At 40.2% G+C, this 18,389-nt stretch overlaps 1 protein-coding gene across 2 annotated transcripts in view; it reads right to left on the reverse strand.

The window, feature by feature from the left end:
- LOC5564718 (zwei Ig domain protein zig-8) overlaps positions 1–18,389 on the reverse strand; it is a 1,087,201-nt gene that overhangs the window by 172,363 nt on the left and 896,449 nt on the right. For both annotated transcript variants that reach the window (XM_021841332.1, XM_021841330.1), the window contains exon 6: positions 10,525–10,659. In XM_021841332.1, coding sequence (XP_021697024.1) covers positions 10,525–10,659 — 135 coding nt within the window. The remainder of the gene's footprint in view (positions 1–10,524; positions 10,660–18,389) is intronic.

Raw genomic sequence — 18,389 nt, forward strand, 5'->3', positions numbered from 1 at the left:
TTCTCTACTAGAATCTCATTTATTGCTCTGAATTGCTGAAATGTATGGTGCACCTTAAAACTATCCCAGCGATTTCCATCTTGGGAATCTAAATTAATGGAATTTTCAATTTAATTGATTATAAATTTAGGAACTGCCATTCTCCGGACCTCCTGGTCGGAGATCGGCCGCAGAGAAGATTCCAATATTTTTGCCCGAACTGTCTATGAGCTCGTACGAGCTTGTGCCACGGCGGGCTACAATCGTACAGGGAATGTATGTAGGTCCCAATTTAGCGTTGTAGGCATCGGCTGCTGAGGATTGGGAAAAATTTCGACGGAAAACCTTCTGGCCGACTAGGTAGACAGGTGCAGGCTTCTTGAAACGCAAATTATAATTATGAGCACTCTTCTCGTGAGCTCTTGTGAGATTTTTCTGCACCGTATCGAATATGACCTTATCAATATTGAGCTTCTGCTCAATTCTGTCCCCCTCAGTGATCTCCTTTGTATCCACGTCGAGCCTGTGTTCATCACCATCTGCCACAATCTCGTGACCGTAGAGCACACGGTATGGAGTGAACCCCGTCGACGAGTGACGTGTGTTATTGATGGTATACTCGATCTCTGAGATCCGAGTATCCCACAAACGCTGATTCGTCTTCACATACGTACGAATACACGAGGTAATACTGCGATTTAGCCTCTCGACTGGGTTCGCCTGACTGTGGTGGCGTGCATTAGCCCAGTGTTGAACGTGATATCGATCGAGAAAGGCTTTGAATTCCTTGCTGAGGAAGCAGCTGGCATTGTCAGTAATTAATATCTCTGGCACAGAGTACCTTCTAAACCAGTGCTGTTCTACCAGACGGATTACAATATCGGAGGCAATTTTCTTAACGGGAAACAACATCGTCCACTTGGAAAACAGGTCCATTAGAACGAGGAGGTGTGTGTTACCTGATTTACTGCGTGGCAACGATTGGATAAAATCCATGGAAAGTATTTGAAACGGTTTAGTCGTCAAACGTTGTTTGCCCATTTCTGGGTGCTGAGAAACGTTTGTTGGCTTGACCTCTTTACACTGGTGGCAGCTCTGAACGTATTTCTTTATAGAAGCGGCCATATTGGGCCAGAAATACCGCTGTCGCACCTTATCCAGCAATTTATCGTAGCCTATGTGGAACGCGTTATCATGCTCCCTCTGAAAGACCTCTTTTCGAAGACCTTCTGGCACACATAACTTCCATTCGTACCGATAATCAAAGACTTCTGTCTTTGTCGGTACAAACTTGTACAATTTTCCCGCCTCCACACGGTAGTCCAAATTCGCCTCCGGAGATTTCTCAACTTTGGTTAACAGATCCTGATACCAATCATCTTCTGATGCCTCGAGCTCTTCAACAGCTCGAGAGAGCGCATCCGGGATAATATTGTCCCTACCTCGCCGATGTCGGATCTCAAAATCGTATCCCTGGAGGTCAATGCTTCATCTGCTTAAACGAGACGAAGTTTTCCACTTTCCATTCATGATGTGCGTAAGGGCTGAAGCATCGGTCATTACCACAAAATGCATCCCTTCAATGTAGGGGCGAAACTTAGCGATAGCTGAAATAACCGCTAATCCTTCTTTTTCGGTTGCAGCATAAGACTGCTGTGCGGGGGTCAATTTTTGTGAAAAATATGCGATAATCTTCTCGCCGTCATCGTGCACTTGTGTTAACACGGCGGCTATAGCATTATCGCTGGCATCCGTTTGTATCTGAAAGGGTAACTCAAAGTTTGGATTGCTCAATATCGGGGCCGATATCAGGCTCTCCTTAAGGCGAACGAAAGCTGTTTCGGCTTCCTCGTTCCACACTATTCCTTTCGGTTTCTTCCTGAGCAGATTTGAGAGAGGAGCACTAATTTCGCTGAAGGTGGCAATGAAGCGCCTGTAATAATTTGCCATGCCCAAAAAGCGGCGCAGGGCACGAATTGAGCTGGGTCGCTCGTAGTTTAGAATGGCATCCACTCTCTCGGGATTTGGACGAATACCCTCAGAAGTTAATAAATAACCAAGATAGGGTAACTCAGTTACGCAAAACTTCGATTTGTGTAGATTGATAGACAAGTTTGCGGATTTGAGTCGCTTTGCCACTTCGCGGAGACTCTGAAGGTGGGCCTCGAATGTGTCGCTTACCACGACGATATCGTCGAGGTAAACGAACACATTCGGTTCCAGTTCACCATAGCCTAACACCTCGTCCATTAACCGAGACAAACTAGCTGGGCTGTTGACGAGGCCAAAAGGCAATCTGGTGAACTGAAACAGTCCTCTACCCACCACAGAAAAGGCCGTATACTTTCTTGAGTCAACGTCGAGTGGGATTTGTAGAAACGCTTTAGTTAAATCAATCGTGGTCATATACTTGCTCGCCCCTAGTCGACTCAGTATACGGTCTTGGTGGGGGAGAGGATAGGCGTCCCTTCGAGTACGCTCATTGAGGCGCCGAGCGTCTAAACATAATCTCACGTCCCCTGAAGGTTTCACAACAGGAACAGTGCTGAGAGACCAGTCACTGTGACTCTTTTCAATAACTTTCTGAGTTAAAAGATTGTCAATTTCGTGATTAATTTTCCTCTGCATCTCTGGAGAGGTGGGGTAGGGGTTAATCCGAATTGGCGGAGATTGTTGGAATTCCTCTTTTATCTCAATTTTATGTGAGATCAACGGAGTGACACCAAGGGTCTCACCATCGATTGCTGCCTTGAAAAGTTGTTTAACGTTCTCAAGTTGGGCACTCTGCTCATCGGTGAGATCCGATACTGGTTCTCCAAAGGGATTCATTTCAACACTCTCAAACTCGTCAATTCTAACGAACCCGTCCCCTGTCTGTAGAGTGGGTCGTATATTAAACATTCTCCAGAAATCCTCGAAGCCCAAAATGAGTCTTCGTCGTAGTTCTGGAGCGACTAGTGTGGGTATGATTCGGGTTTGGTTACGAAAAGTCATCGGTAAATATACGAGACCTCTAACCGGTACATTTTTCCCTTCTGCTGTTTTAACTGAAGTGGGGGTTGGATGTATTTTCAATTTTAAAGACTTGATTAGTTTATCTGATCCGATTCCCAGCACCGATCGCTGGGCACCACTGTCTAGCAATCCTAGAACTTCAACACCCAGAACGTTAACCTTAGCAAAGGGTCTACCATCCCCCTGAATATGTACAAAAATTTCTTCGATACAAGGCTGAGAGTCGTAATCAGATGTGGAGAGTGGCTCGAAGCCACAGGAACTCAGTTGAGAACCAATCAGATTGGGATTGGGAGGAATTTCGATGTTCCCATCAGCTTGCCTCCTCAAGCTGATCCCTCCGGGTTTTTTGGGCAAGCCGGACAGGCGCTTGTGAAAACATCCGGAAATCCACACACCCGACAAAACATACCTCTTTTCTCGGAACATTCAGAATAGTGATGTCCATGATTGCGGCAATTATAACAGGTACCTATCGGTGGCCTCTGATATCTAGTGGGCACCGCTAAAGTCTTATCCGTTGTGGGCTTCTCCACAGATGGTGTGCTTCTCTCCTCTCTCATACCCTGTTCCTTCCTATCGATTTCCTTTTGATCCCTTTTCCCCTCCCCTGAATCTTTCTGCTTTGGCTGGTTTCGGCTGTTGGTAAAAACTCGTGTGTTATTACCAGAGCTGCCAGTTTTACTTTTAGTTGGATTTGAGGTAATTTCATTTACTTGGCTACTACGCTGTCGATTCATAGCCTCTGGCTGCTTTTGTAGAAAACTAAAGTTTTCATCAACTTTTCTACCATACCTTCGCAATTTACTCAAACTTTTAATTCCAGCTCCTGTTAAGGCGTTCTTATAATCGTGACGCATATTGCGCCAGATAATTTTGAACTTTCTCTTTTCAGATAACTGTTTAGTCATCGAATGGAAAATTTTTTGAATCTCGTGGAAAAAGTCTGAAAACTTTTCCCCTCGAAGCTGGCGGCGGTTAGTTGCCTGAACTTCTAACTGAAAATCAATGTCAGGAGGAAGAAATTCTCTCTTCAACTCCTTCTTGAGTTCCGACCAATTTCGGAAATCACCATTCTCAACCCCGTCTATGTACCAATCCTTGGCACGACTCGAAAATAAATGTATGGCAGAACGAAATAGTTCACGATCCGAAATATCTTCCGACCGGCAACGCATTTTAACCTCTTTCAAAAATTCCGCTATTTTCCTTCCATCATCTTTACCGTCATACCTGATTTTCCATTCCGCTACAGGAATTCTCTTCATGGTATTCCTACTCTTTCTATGCTTCTTTTTCTTCTGATGCCTTTTCCTCCTTTTCCTCTCTTCTTCTGTCGAGTCGGATGAACTATCCGCACTCGAACGTGAAAAATCTGAGCTCTCTGAGCTCTCTGACGAATCTAGCGAGAGAGTTTCCTCAGATGAATCGGATCTAGCATTTTTCTTCTTCTTGTTTCTTATTTCAGTTTTCCTTTGATTTTTCCGTTTTTCTTTTCCTACATAATTTCGTTTCAATTCTCGTTTCCCAGCTTGTTCAATTTCCTCGCCGGAACTATCAGTCGAGTTAACCGTATTTTTCGGTGAGCTTCTAGTTTCAGTCCTCGTTTTCGACAATTTCGATTGAGAATGCGTAATTTGTCGCGAATCGTCAGAATCATCTGATCTCTGACTATCGTTTTTATCTGTAGTTGCAGAAGCAACATTCATAGGCTGTACTCTCAAACTTTCATTCAAATCTGTTAATAATTTTTCCAAATTTTGTTTTCTCTTCATTTGTGATTCCATTTCCTTCTTTCTTTCCTCGGCAATTCTGATCTCCTGCTCACGCATTGATTTCTGCTGTTCAGATGTCTGAATGACAAAATTTCTGAAAGCTGGCAACAATTGAGCCACATTGATTTCCTTTCCTTGTTCATATTCATTTAGCTTTTCCAAAATTTCCTCGGTTCTTTTCTTTGATGCTTCCATCTCTTTCCTTTTCTGCTCAACTAAGCTAGAGTTTGTTCCTCCAACTGCCTCATCTATTTCATCCCCCTCATCACCGCTGTCGAGAGTCGCAACCGTATCATTTAAGGTTGCGATCTCGGTGCGTACCTCATCTAAAGCCTGTGTAATTTTCTCTCTTATTGGTTTGGGTTTAGTTGGGTTACTCTGTGGGTTCAAAGGCTTCGATAGGTGAGTAGCTATGATCTGATCCATTTGGTTTTCGATTTCGGTAATCTCTGCTGAATATCGACGAGCATCCGTGGCTCTCGCTAACTGACCTATTCTCACGCAGTAATGTACGAAACGGGTTCTCATTTTCTCTTTCTGCCTAGCATCGGTTCTTGGGTTCTCAATTATCCCACCGATAACTTTGACGTGAGATTTGATGGTTTCGATCTCTTCTTTTGCAGACCTCCAAGTTCTGGCAAAAGCAGTGGGGTTTATTCCAACATTCCTCTCTTCCTTCATCCTATCCTTAAGCTTCCTACGTTTAACACTATCATGATCATCGAAATGGAACAACATATTCCTAATTAAGAGCTCGTGTTCGACTTCATCTTCTGCGAGATGAGACACGTTCATCTGTCTGTATTCCGCCTGCAAATCCATGATATTTCTCTCACAATCACAATACCAATAAAAATCGTGTGCTCTGAAAAAGAGATACTGTTCGAATCCTCTTGCAGTTAAATGATATTTCACGAGTCAAGACCCATTGATCAAGAAAAAAAATTGAAAAATAACCTAAAATTTGTTCGCGCGCTCCTATTTAGCACTGCTTTCGTTAAATGTATTCGCTCTTATCGACGTACGCGCACTAGTAAAAGCACAGATCTCGCAATATCTTCTGCAGAGAATGTGTTTCGCACTACACAATTCTAATTCGCTTCCCCTTTCTCCAATCCGAGCACATTTACGTAATCAATTTGCATAAAACTAAAGCCTACTCCAATCTACTTAAATCCACTCCCACTTTGAGTTCTGATCAGTAAGCTTTCTTTAAGTTGGGCGCCAATTGTTATAAAACAATTTAGTATCTAGGGTGACTCGGCCAGATGGGCCTTATCACCGGGGTACCCCTGACTTCTGGTCACGGCCACGGAAGTCGTCTGGGGCGGGTAACAACCACCTCTTTTCCCAGGGCCGGCTCTTCACTTTTTCACTGATCAGGGAACAAAGTAACACAATGACACTGTTAACTTTTATACAGATTTATTACCTTCGTTTCGTGTGTCGTGTGTGAGGTGTAGTGTATGCTGGCCAGCTATGACGGGATCTTCGGGGCGATACGGATTGGTGGGCGGTTCGGCGTGGGATGATGCTGTCGCGTGGTCTCCAGACCAAGATGGCGGGTTGGGCGGCTATGCCTATTGGCTAACCGGCGGCTATGCCGATCTACTTGGTGGCTTTGGTTTGTAGATCTTCTAGCCGGGAATTAATGGGTCCTGACTCAACTTTTCTTGCACAATATTCACTAATTCTCACTTGGCTTATTGGCACTTGACCTAACTTGTCTCTTTACGAGGTGATCACTTTGAAAGTTCAAGATGAAAAAAAACGATCTTGTGCGCTGAACATATTAGCTGACCTCCCCAGATCTTCATCCTCTTCTCCGAGCCCCCACTGTACCACAAACCCTTTTCCCATATCCTTTTCTCAATTCCAACGCCCACCTAATCCTTATGTCATCCCGCTGTTAGTGTTGTCATGTAAAGTGTTGAATATGTGGGGTGTACTAATAATAATTACCTAGTGTTTGATTTGGCGGTTGACTTACTGGGAGTGGCTTACCTATATATTTGAAATTTATAACTGTTATACATATGTATCCTATATCGTATTCATTGCGAATTCTAGTATGGCAACACACATATTTTCTCTCCTACTGTTTCTCTAGCTCAGGATTGATGTTATAGGGTAAACGTACCAGAATGGTAACAATTGGAAGCCGCACGAAACCATGGGCTACCTACAATGATTACCAATTGGATTCATCAAATGCTCAAAAACCGACATCTCTTCTCGACATTGCGTCAAGCAGCGATTCGAAAATTGAGTGTTTGCGGATGCCCCCAAGGGGGAGTCTTGTCACCACTTTTGTGGAATCTCGTAGCAGATACGCTATTGAGGCAACTCAATAATTGCGGTTTTCCAACTTATGGATTTGCCGACGACTATCTGGCTCTGATAGTTGGTATGTGCATAAGCACCTTATTCGACCTGATGCAAAGTGCTCTTCAGGTAGTCGAGAGTTGGTGTCGCCAATATGGCCTTTCGGTTAACCCGAATAAAACATCTATTGTTCTTTTTACGGAAAGACGAAACCGCGATGGAATTCGACCTTTACGTCTTTTTGGCACTGAGATTAATGTGACTGATCAAGTAAAGTATGTCGGAGTCATTCTAGATTCCAAACTTTTATGGACAGCTCACATTGATTTCAGAGTCAAAAAAGCTTGTATGGCCAAACCCAAATATATCAAATGGATTTACACAACAGTTGTTCGACCAATATTGGCATATGGATGTCTTGTGTGGTGGCAAAAGGGCGAAGTGAGAACAATCCAATCAAAATTGGGCCATCTCCAAAGGATGTGCTTGATGGCGATGTCTGGTGCGTTCTCTACAACTCCCACAGCAGCGCTCGAGGCCCTTTTCAACGTTGCGCCACTACACATATATCTTAAACAAGAAGCACTTTCTTGCTCTTATCGTTTATGGGTAATGGATCTACTGGAGAAAAATCCAGTGAATCGTAGATCTATACACACTTCGTTGTTTTCACTTTTGGTGAATTGGGACAAAATTGTCCTTGCTCCAAGTGATCTCACAATTGCTTGTAACTTTCCTTACAGGACATTTACCACACAATTCCCTTCACGGGAAGAGTGGACGTCTGGCTATTTGGAAAGAAGTATATCAAACAATATAGTATGTTACACTGATGGCTCCCTTCTTGAAGGTAGAGCTGGTGCAGGAGTATATTCTCGTGAGCTAAGGCTGAATCAGTTTTACTCACTTGTAGAAACTGCACCGTTTTTCAGGCGGAAATATTTGCTCTTATGTGTGGAGTGCAATCAGCACTTCAACAGCGCGTAATGGGTAAAGTCATATACTTCTGTTCAGATAGTCAGGCTGCTATAAAAGCTCTCGCTTCGGCCAACTCAAGGTCGAAGCTTGTTATCGCATGTCGAACTCAAATTGAGGAACTGAATTCAGTCAACTCTGTCAACCTTGTATGGGTACCTGGCCATTCTTCCATCGCTGGAAATGAATTGGATGATGAGCTAGCTCTAGATGGAGCATCGCATGACTTCATTGGCCCTGAGCCGGCTATTCCAATTTCGAAGTGCTGGGTGAAGCTTCAGATAAACTCTTGGGCGGCAACTCAGCACAAGCAATATTGGAATAGTTTGGAGTCGTGTCGTCAAACAAAATTGTATATTACTGAGCCATCTCCAAAGGTGGCGAAGTATTTAACAAATCTGTCAAAGCAGAATTGCAGTCTCTTGGTCAGAGCGTTGACAGGCCACTGCCGACTCAACTATCACATGGCAAATATTCAGCGTGCTGACTCATTTGTGTGTGATAGTTGTGACTCCGATTATGGAACTTCGTATCACCTGATATGTAACTGTCCAGTTTTTGCGCAAATGCGATTCCAATTACTTGGTAAACACTTATTAAGTGAAACTGAATACAGAAGCCTGAATCTTCAGGACATTCTGTTATTCTTAACCCGCTGTGGTAATGAACTATAGGCTCTCTTTACGCTCATGCGTTTTGCAGTGCCCTTTTTAGGGCGCTGTTCGAACCCATTGTGGTATGGAGCTACATGCTCTCATTTCGCTTATGCGATCTTCCCTCTTCAAGGGACCCCACTCCTATTTCCTCCCATCTTTCCCTTCCCTTTCCTCTCCCATCGGGTAGATGATGAAATAGGCTCAAATATGGCGATGGCACAAATCTCCCAACTGGTGGGGAACGTGCCTTTGGAGCCGGCCTTCTGATACCTGATACCTAGAATCACGTCGTCCGATATTAATTTACTGTATCTGTGCAGGAGCTGGGAAGAATTTTAACTGGTAATGGAGTCAATCGATGACAATAACAGATTTTACTCGAATTTCCTCGTTCATGAATATTAGTTGAAAAAATGAAATTGAATCAAAAGTTATGAATCAAAATTTAGTAGTTTTCTTGTCGATTTGGTGTAAAAGCGGGCAAAACAGCTAAAACGAAATAACACTTGACAAATGAATGCATATTGTAGGTATGTTTGCATATCTGCTGTAGTGGAACGTTTTGAATTTGAAATAGACGTTTATGATTTAATAACTCGAAACCCTAAGTCTAATAGGGTGCGAGATGTGGGATCACCTTTCCCACTTGTAGGCCAGACTCCTATTTACATGTCTGGATATTGAATTTTTTTCTCACAGCACTGAATTTAATGACTCCCCTTCGGACCAATTATAGCAAACAAATATTGTAGTGTTGATAACTAAGGGAGATGATTTGATAGTAGATCGCATGCAATATTTTTCTCTCGTTACTTATGCACAATTAAACTTCAAAGAAAGAAATTTGTGTTACAATTTATCATCTTGTTTAATCTGACGTGGGTATTAAAATTTAATCCTCTCCTTCCCCCTGGATGCTACTGAACCTGGGAAAGGGCTCGAAGATCAGCGCTTGGTACCTCTCGTGCAATAGCCGCACCGTTGTTCTTCCGAAAGGCTTATATCCGGACTTACAGTGCTTCCTGCTTATCACGGAGCACGTAGCTTCCACACATACAGCTTTATGATGGTTCATAACGGAAAGTGCCAGTTATTCCGGAGGATAAACCAGAAAAATATAAACCCGTGCTCCTGTGCTGAGACTGGTGGTGCTTCCTGACCCGGCAGAATCCATGATTTCATTGCCAGCCGCCACAACACACGGCTAAGTACCTTTATCTAGGGTAATCCAGATAATAGCAATGTTACAAAAATCATGTTGCTGAACCTTAGCTTTATTATATATTTGATTATGAGTTTCTTAAAAGCTATTCTTAGTTTGAAATATTTTCCTTGGTAAAATAATTTTGATTTGTCTAATGGTTATGCGTAACTTTTTTTGTTTAAGAATAGTTCATAAGAGTGGATAGCAAGCAAATTGGGGATTTCAAATCATATTTTACCATAAAAATGAAGTATAGTTCTCTACTTTGATCATAAAACACAGCTCTAAAGCCAAGCCAGCATTTCAAAATATTGTTGGTAATTTCGTTTCAAGATTTTTATGTAATATCTTACTAACGCATCATTACAACACCAGAATATCATCTTGTCCGGTCTGTCTGAATACTAATCATTTGTTTTACAAGAACCTATAATTAAGAAATCAATATACGCATAAGCGCCATAACTTTCCAGACTTTTATGATTTTTTTTCGGGACACTCTTACCTTTATCATGTGAACGGGAAGCGTTTCGCATAGGTACAAGCGCACTCGAGTGGCTGGGTGGCTGGCTCGGAGGCCAAAATAGCAACTTACCTTCTCAATTATGCAAACTAAATTGATTGTTGATCCCATATCCACGTGCAGCTCGCCGGAACCGAGTATGAATGCTTCGGGAACGACCACTTGCAGATTTACGAAATGTGAAATTACTCCGGTCGGGGTGGAAACCTGGAAGGAGATGAGAATAGGGGAAAACGGAGTGTGAGATAAAACCATATATTTTATGCTTCGTAGAATTACTAGTCCGGGCGGAGATTTCAGCCAAATGGCTTGGGATATTGTGAACGGAAGCATGAAGCCACTGATAACTAGTGCGGGAGCTGCAGTGGCGCACAGGCCCACTTTGGGATGATGTGAGCTGACGGTGTGCACTACCACAGTAACGTTTACTGGTGATCTGTTGGTTTCGTTATTTGGTTTGATTCTTGTATAGCAGTTGTATAATAAATTGTTGTACCTATTGGAAATTTGAGGTTTGGAATTGTATTTGACTGCTGGAATTAATTATGGATTCGAAAATCAATATTTGCGCTTAGTTGGTCCTCGTTTTAGAACCACCGGTGAAAATCTCATTAGATCCATTTCTTTCGCAGCTTAACACATATTATTTATCACTATATTTCGCTTTTGCAGATGAGACTGACTTTTGGCCATAACCGTTGGAAGCAGCAAGTCTTCATTGTAAGGCAATATTGTTACTTTTATAGATAATGAGCGAAGTAAATGTTCGAAGAGCTGCTGGAGTAGCTAGTAGATGAGAAGATTTACGATCATGAGGTCGGTTTGTTTACATTTGTGTTTCCTTTTTTTTCTTTTTTTAGTGTATTAAAATTATCAATTATAATTATAGTTCGTTTATTTAAGGAATAGATTCTCGTGCACATTTTCAACGTGGAAAAATAAATACCGTAAAACGGGGTAACTTTGATAGTGCGAGACGCCCAACATACTAAACGAAATAACGAAGTTTCTGTCAATTGGTTAAGAATGCAAAAGTTGAGAGTATTAATATGACACTTCATGTCAAAGCTATTTTCGATGGAAGCAAGTGCATTTGAGGATTTTTATGCAAATATTAAAAATTTACAAGATTTTAGCATTTTTGCAACGCTTACAAACAATCTGTTCTACGACCACTATTTGATAAAGTCATAATGAGTTCGTCAATTACCTATGATAGCCTAGTTATAGTAGAACATGAATACGGTCTCAAATCTCTTAGCGAAAACTATTTTTACAAACTGGGACCATTTTTGTAATCTAAGTCAGAAATTTCCATATAGCGTTAAACGCCTAGAGGTATGCAATGCCCTATAAATGTTTCGTAATTCATTCAATCTTGTTCGATTTATACTCCATTATCAAAGTCACCCCAAAACAGAAAACCGACTTTTGATTATATGAAAAATTATATATCCATTCAGAATAAATCTTTTGGCAATCTATCAAGTGCAATCGATAGCTAGGATGTCAGTACTTGTTTTAAAAATATAAATTGTAATTCTTTGAAACAGCATGCATAAATATTGAAGTTTTCTTCGAAAAAACTATCAAAGTTACCCCGCTTTACGGTACTCACACGTCAGTTTATATGGCACTTTCATAGAAGCACGCACCTTGCATTCAATGTACAATCCAACATAATGCGTTACATGTGCGTTACTTGTTGGTTTTGTTAGCTACGACACCATTCAATATATGGCAAACATGGTGGGAGAATATTTTGGTGTGACAAAATTATTTAAGTGTAAGTCTTTTAGAGGGCAAAATCCTAAATATCATCCATAGTATTAAGTAAGCAGCATTACTTGTACATATTGTCAACAATGATATAAAGTTAAAATAAAGTCACCAACACTTTTCAAAAAGCTTATAGTAGCAGATTATTCCATATTGTAACGCAAACATGTTTTAAGACTGAAATTACAAGCTTTTTACACACTTTTCTTCTGTCTTCTATTTCACTATTCACACCTCAAGCGAATTGTTCTCTATTTGCTTAAAAATCTTATCGAACCCACAAATCTAGCCTCACGATGTTAGTTTCTCTTATTTTCATCAGCACTGTACCAGTTAAAAAAAAACTCATAAAAAGTATTAGTTTTAGAGCTTTTAAGACAGCGTATATTTCAGCACAATAGGACGAGATGTCCACCGCATAAAAATCGTTGATAGTTATACGTGTAATGAAAATTTCTCTATTTTCTATTGATATTACATGCAAAGCAGAGGCTAATTGATTATTGAGAACATATTTTTAGGGGATACTTGATAACATGGTTTATAACATATAGAGCTCAATGATAGCCAATTTGAATGAATCTATGACAAAAGGTCGAATGGATAAAAGGTCGAATGGACAAAAAATTCGGAAGAATAAAAGGCTATGTAGATAAAAAAGAGCAAGTTGTCACTAAACCACAAAATAAACGTGACGAAAACGCGCATATTTTCAGAAAGACCGTGCTGAAGAAGGTTCAATTCAGCTGGTCAACTTATTTTCGGGGTAAGATTTTGTTAGACTTTTTAGGTCGTAGTGAATCCAGAGTTCCTGTGTATATTTTCAAGCCCTAAATGCAATAGCCACATTCCTTGTAGGCTAACCCGTGCACTGTACATTTTGAGACCTATGTTGGTGTTCCTCGTTTTTCTTGCCATATTTCTCAATGCACCTTAGGCGCTCCGTCGAATGCGATGTTCAAGAACAACATAATAATTGAGGTGCATGCCACTCGATGTGCTATGTGTTGCAATGCCGATTGCTGGAATGTTGTAACTGCGGCTGTCATTCAGATTATACTGGAATAACATCACCTATGGGGTTCTGCACGAAAATGTGCCTCTTCCTTTCACTCTTTCATGAAATTTGTAAACAACAAGGCCAGTAAGAGGGACGCATTTTACGTACAGCTCGAACGCGTGTGCGACCGCTGCCCTAACCACGACGTCAAGATCATCATAGGAGATTTGAACGCTCAGGTTGGCCAGGAGGAGGAGTTCAGACCGACGATTGGAAAGCTCAGCGCCCACCGGTTGACGAACGAAATCGGCCTACGACTGATAGATTTTGCCGCCTCCAAGAATATGGCCATTCGTAGCACCTATTTCCAGCACAGCCTCCTGTATCGGTACACCTGGAGATCACCTCAGCAGACAGAATCGCAAATCTTCTCCGACATAACCGATTTCAGAACCTATCGTGGCGCTTACATTGACTCTGACCACTACTTGATGACGGTGAAACTGCCCCCAAAACTATCCGTCATCAATAAAGTACGGTACCGACGCCCGTCCCGGTACAATCTCGAGCGTCTGAAACAACCGCATGTCCCCAATGCGTAAGCGCAGCATCTTGAGGCAGTGTTGCCGGATGAGGGCGAGCTAGACAGGGCCCCTCTTGAGGACTGCTGGAGGACAGTCAAAGCAGCCATTAACGACGCTGCCGAAAGCATTGTCGGAGGAGAAGAATGCGGAAACAGCAAACCCACTAATTCCGGGACAAAAAGCGCTGCTTGGAAGAGGTGGAATGCCAAGAGATGGAGTTACTGTACCGTTCTCAAGAAACGCGGAAGTTCTATCAGAAGCTCTACACATTCCGCAAAGGGTTCGTGCCGTGAGCTGAGATGTGCCGGGATAAGGATGGGAGCATCTTGACGGACGGACGCGAGGTGATCGAAAGGTGGAAGCCGCACTACGATGAACACCTGAATGGCGCGGAGAACACAGGTACAGAAGGTCAGGACAGTGAAAGCGATGGTTACGTCAGCACAGCGGACAGTGGAAACCAACCAGCTGCCATGATGACTTCCCCCATAAGGATGCCATTCAACAGAGGATATATATCAAAATCTTCAGTGCAAAAAATCTATTCCAATAACGAAACTCAAAAGAAGAATGGTAATTTCTGGATAAATAATAAAATACTATTGGCAATAACTTTTCTTATATACTTAAGTTTATTCAAGAGCATATGATTGCTGAATCAAGTGTCATTTTGTATCATTTGACTCCAAAACAAGCCTGGTGTCATCAGAAAGAATCAATAGAAACGTGAAAACGAATGTCATCTTAAGAAATGTTTGGTTTCAGACTCATAATGCCAAACGACTTTTATGCCAAACGACCATTATGCCAAACGACTATTATGCAAAACGACTTTATGTCAAATGACCTTTATGCCAAACGACTTTATGCCAAACAACTTTATGCCAAATGACCTACCACCGAGAAGAATTCACACGAGAGTTAGAGGACTGAACACAAAAGGTTTGCCTTTTCCATAGTAATTTCCATATAAACTACAAATGGCGTGTTCACAACCAAATTTATTCCAAATCACTTCAAATTTTGGGAGCATGATTTTTATCATAATTGACATCGTTTAAGCATAAAGGAGCAGAAACTTTCAAATTGGCATCAGTCTAATGATCAAACTTCCATTGCATTTAAAAAAAAATAACTAAACATTATTCGATATTTTCTGTAAGGACGTAGGTCGGCCTATAGTGCTTTGAAGTGTTTTGCATAAGTATTTACAATCCATTATTGGCTCATAGTTGAGCCAAATTTGGAACTAGCGGGGCACAATTTCGAGCCATATATTATACTGTGGAAAAATTTGCGCATTGCCAGAAATCCGCACTTAATCTTTAAATTTAGCAAAATATTCCTGATCGTTTGAAAAACGTCACCAGCATTTTACGTTTTCACTTAGTTTTGCGAATAACTGATATTTTTACAGTTAATACTGTTCTGGGCAAATTTCTGATCCAAATTAATTACTTATTTTTATGCAAACATCATTTTACGGTGAGTAGAATGCGTTCTTAATGCAACAGTATCGATACTTTGTGTTTCTTCCAGCGATATTTTACCCCATACTATATTCGAACTCTTGCTTCACCGGTGAGACAAAAGTTTTTTGATGACTATCTATTTTGAAACTGTTATAACTGAAAACTGAAAAAAATTGACACAACTTTGTTCAGCTCAATTTTAGCCAACATGTTGAGGGGCCCAGATAGTCGTAGCGGAGTGATTCCAAGCAACAGCACCAAAATTTGGTTAATTTTTTAATTCATTTTTTTCTATTGAACTGAAACTTTGCACAGTTTTCCAGTTCCATCTAAATCGTCATTTTCCGATATCAAATCTTCAAGTTGACGACTAACTTTTCAAAAGGGTGTATGTGAAAATGGTTCAAAAATATTCAAAAAGCTGCACAGCAAAAACGGTTCGTTCGATTGTTAGACAACTAAAGAAACAAAGTTAGACAACTAAATAAAGATTCAAAAAAAACACACACAGTAAAAAAAATTTTTTTTTTGCATTAAAAAACATAATTTTTGACACAAAAACTCAAATACAGTTAACCCTCCCTTACTCGATATTGAAGGGACCATCGAGTTAGGGAGGTATCGAGTTACAGAACACAAAACCAATGCAACTACGATCCAAGGGACCATCGAGTTAGCCATGAAAACCAACTTCTGCTATGGTTCTCTAACTCGATATCGAGATACGGAATATCGAGTAAGGGAGAGTTAACTGTATTTCAAAACCCTATCGGAATACCAACGTAATTTTTTGAGGGAAAATGGTCCATTATATTAGCTATCTACCATAAAAATTTGGTGATGGTAAACCAATAAACAAAAAAGTTATGACATTTCAAACATGTCACAATTTTCACATTTAGTAGAAAAAAAATTTTTTTTTTCGGTGTAAATTATTACGGGAACCGCAATTGTTGCTGATTTTATTGTTAAGGGCCTTGCGTGAATTAAACAAGTCGTTTTCATGTATTCATTAGTATTATGTATATTATATGTATAAATATAATGTATATGTATACATATTATATGTATATGTATATATGTATAAATTAAAATGAATTACCAGATTACACGAAAATATTTTTTTTTTACCAGGATATTTTTTTAGAGTATGATCGATGAGTTTCTAAATGTTATATATAAACTTTAAAAGTTTTGGATTTGGGTATGCGTTATGAGATCATGAAAACATTTTATTAGTACTTATTTATTTATTTATTGTTATTCAATTTTTTTACAATATCGAACACTTTTGCATCATTATCAGTACAGTTCGAGTATAGTTTTGCTTTAATTTTATTTTCTGACAATGGAATGAAATTTTTGGGTTCCTTGGATCGTTTTCGCTGAGCTCTGATGCCGTTAATTCGTACTCTTCAGTAGTAGTAAAACAAAATGATAATTTTGTTAAATCTTCTTCTTTTCTGCGATTCGCCCAATCAAATATTTCTTTTGCAGTTTTAATTGGATGCTCACGTTCTTTGGCTAAACTTGCTCTTGTGGCCATGCGCTTCATGGTTCCTCCAATAGCATCACAAGGACCTTTGCCATGTGACGTAGCAAAGAAATGCCATTCTGCATCAATTCCGTACTTTGATTTAAATTGACATAGGCTCGAAAAATTCTTACTGTTGTTGTACTGCGATGCTGCTCCATCAGACATGAAATATATCTTTCTGATTTCTTTATCCTTATCAACGCGTAAAAAGTTAATCATTTTGGCAATGAACAAATTTACAGATACTGAGTCGTGTCTTAAATCTTCGGAAATTACAATAAAACTAAAATGTTCAATTTGCGTACTTCCATTGAAATAAATAACGAATGGATGAATTGTAGCTTGTTGTACGTTCCAGTGATGGGACTGCACTTCATCTTGTAATACAAAGCTATAGTTTTCAGAAAAATCACAAATGACTAAAAATTCACCATCTTGTAATGTATTTTTCGTATTTTTTAAAAAGCGGGATTGCTCTGTTTTAATAAAGTCGTGAGGAATTAAACTTTCTAATTTCAAGCAAAAAAATGACATAAACTCATCAATAGTTTCTAGGTCACACCTATCCGTGGTCACCCATTGCTCAAATGATAACTGATCAATATAATTTTCTTCAAACTCAGCGAATAAAGTATTTTCCAATGATGAAGAATCTGGACAATCCGAACAAGATCGTAGATAGCAATTTGATGTTGTATTTTCACACAAAAAACTACCAGTTAACATTTTAATACCGTTTGATAAATTGATTCTTTTCAAACTATGTAAGATTAGGTTAATATTTTCGTGTGTTGTGCACACACAAACATTATGTGTTCCTGAATTGGATAGAAGCTTGCATTGCCTTGGACGAAGGCTTGCAAATGAGGAAAAACCTACCTTAATATTTTCGTTAATTTCCTTGAAGCGTGTATACGCTTCTTTCAAAGTAGTCATCATTAATCGTTTTTGGATTGCTTGACGCTTTCCATCTTTTTTTACAGATTCATAATCTTTTTGGCCAGGCATAGTTCTACTTACTTCATCGTCTTCAAAGTATTGAATTATTTTTTCTTTTGTCTCATCTGTTAATGAAGTACTCGACCTAGCATTTTTGGTTGCAAGACAGTTATTTTTGAATTGTTTTGCCTCTTTTGCTGTATTTCTATTGGTTTTGAACTTATCAATGGCGTCTTGAATAGACCACGAGCTTGGCAGCATCGACAAAATCAATAATTTTTCTTTCCTTGTCGTGGCTAGATTCGAGAACCTTTCCTTCATATTCATAATTACCTCATCGTAGTCTGTATTTTCCACATCCTCAGGTCCTAATTTGAAGAAGTTTCTTCGTACAGCTTCGTTGATTTCACGGTATTTTTTTCACGGGATAATTGACGTAACCCATCTTCGTCCATTTAATCGGAGTCACTTTTATTCCAGCTATCCCTTCGTTGAAGCGTTCGATGTTGACCTTCTGGATGCACTCATCTTCTGATTGATTTGTTGAAACAGATGTCGCTGATGGTACCGTGGCAAGACTATCTGCACTTGGTACTTCTGGTAACTCCTCAGTTGTTGTCGGTGCA

The sequence above is a fragment of the Aedes aegypti genome, chromosome 2, assembly GCF_002204515.2.
Source record: "Aedes aegypti strain LVP_AGWG chromosome 2, AaegL5.0 Primary Assembly, whole genome shotgun sequence".
Lineage (NCBI taxonomy): Eukaryota > Metazoa > Arthropoda > Insecta > Diptera > Culicidae > Aedes > Aedes aegypti.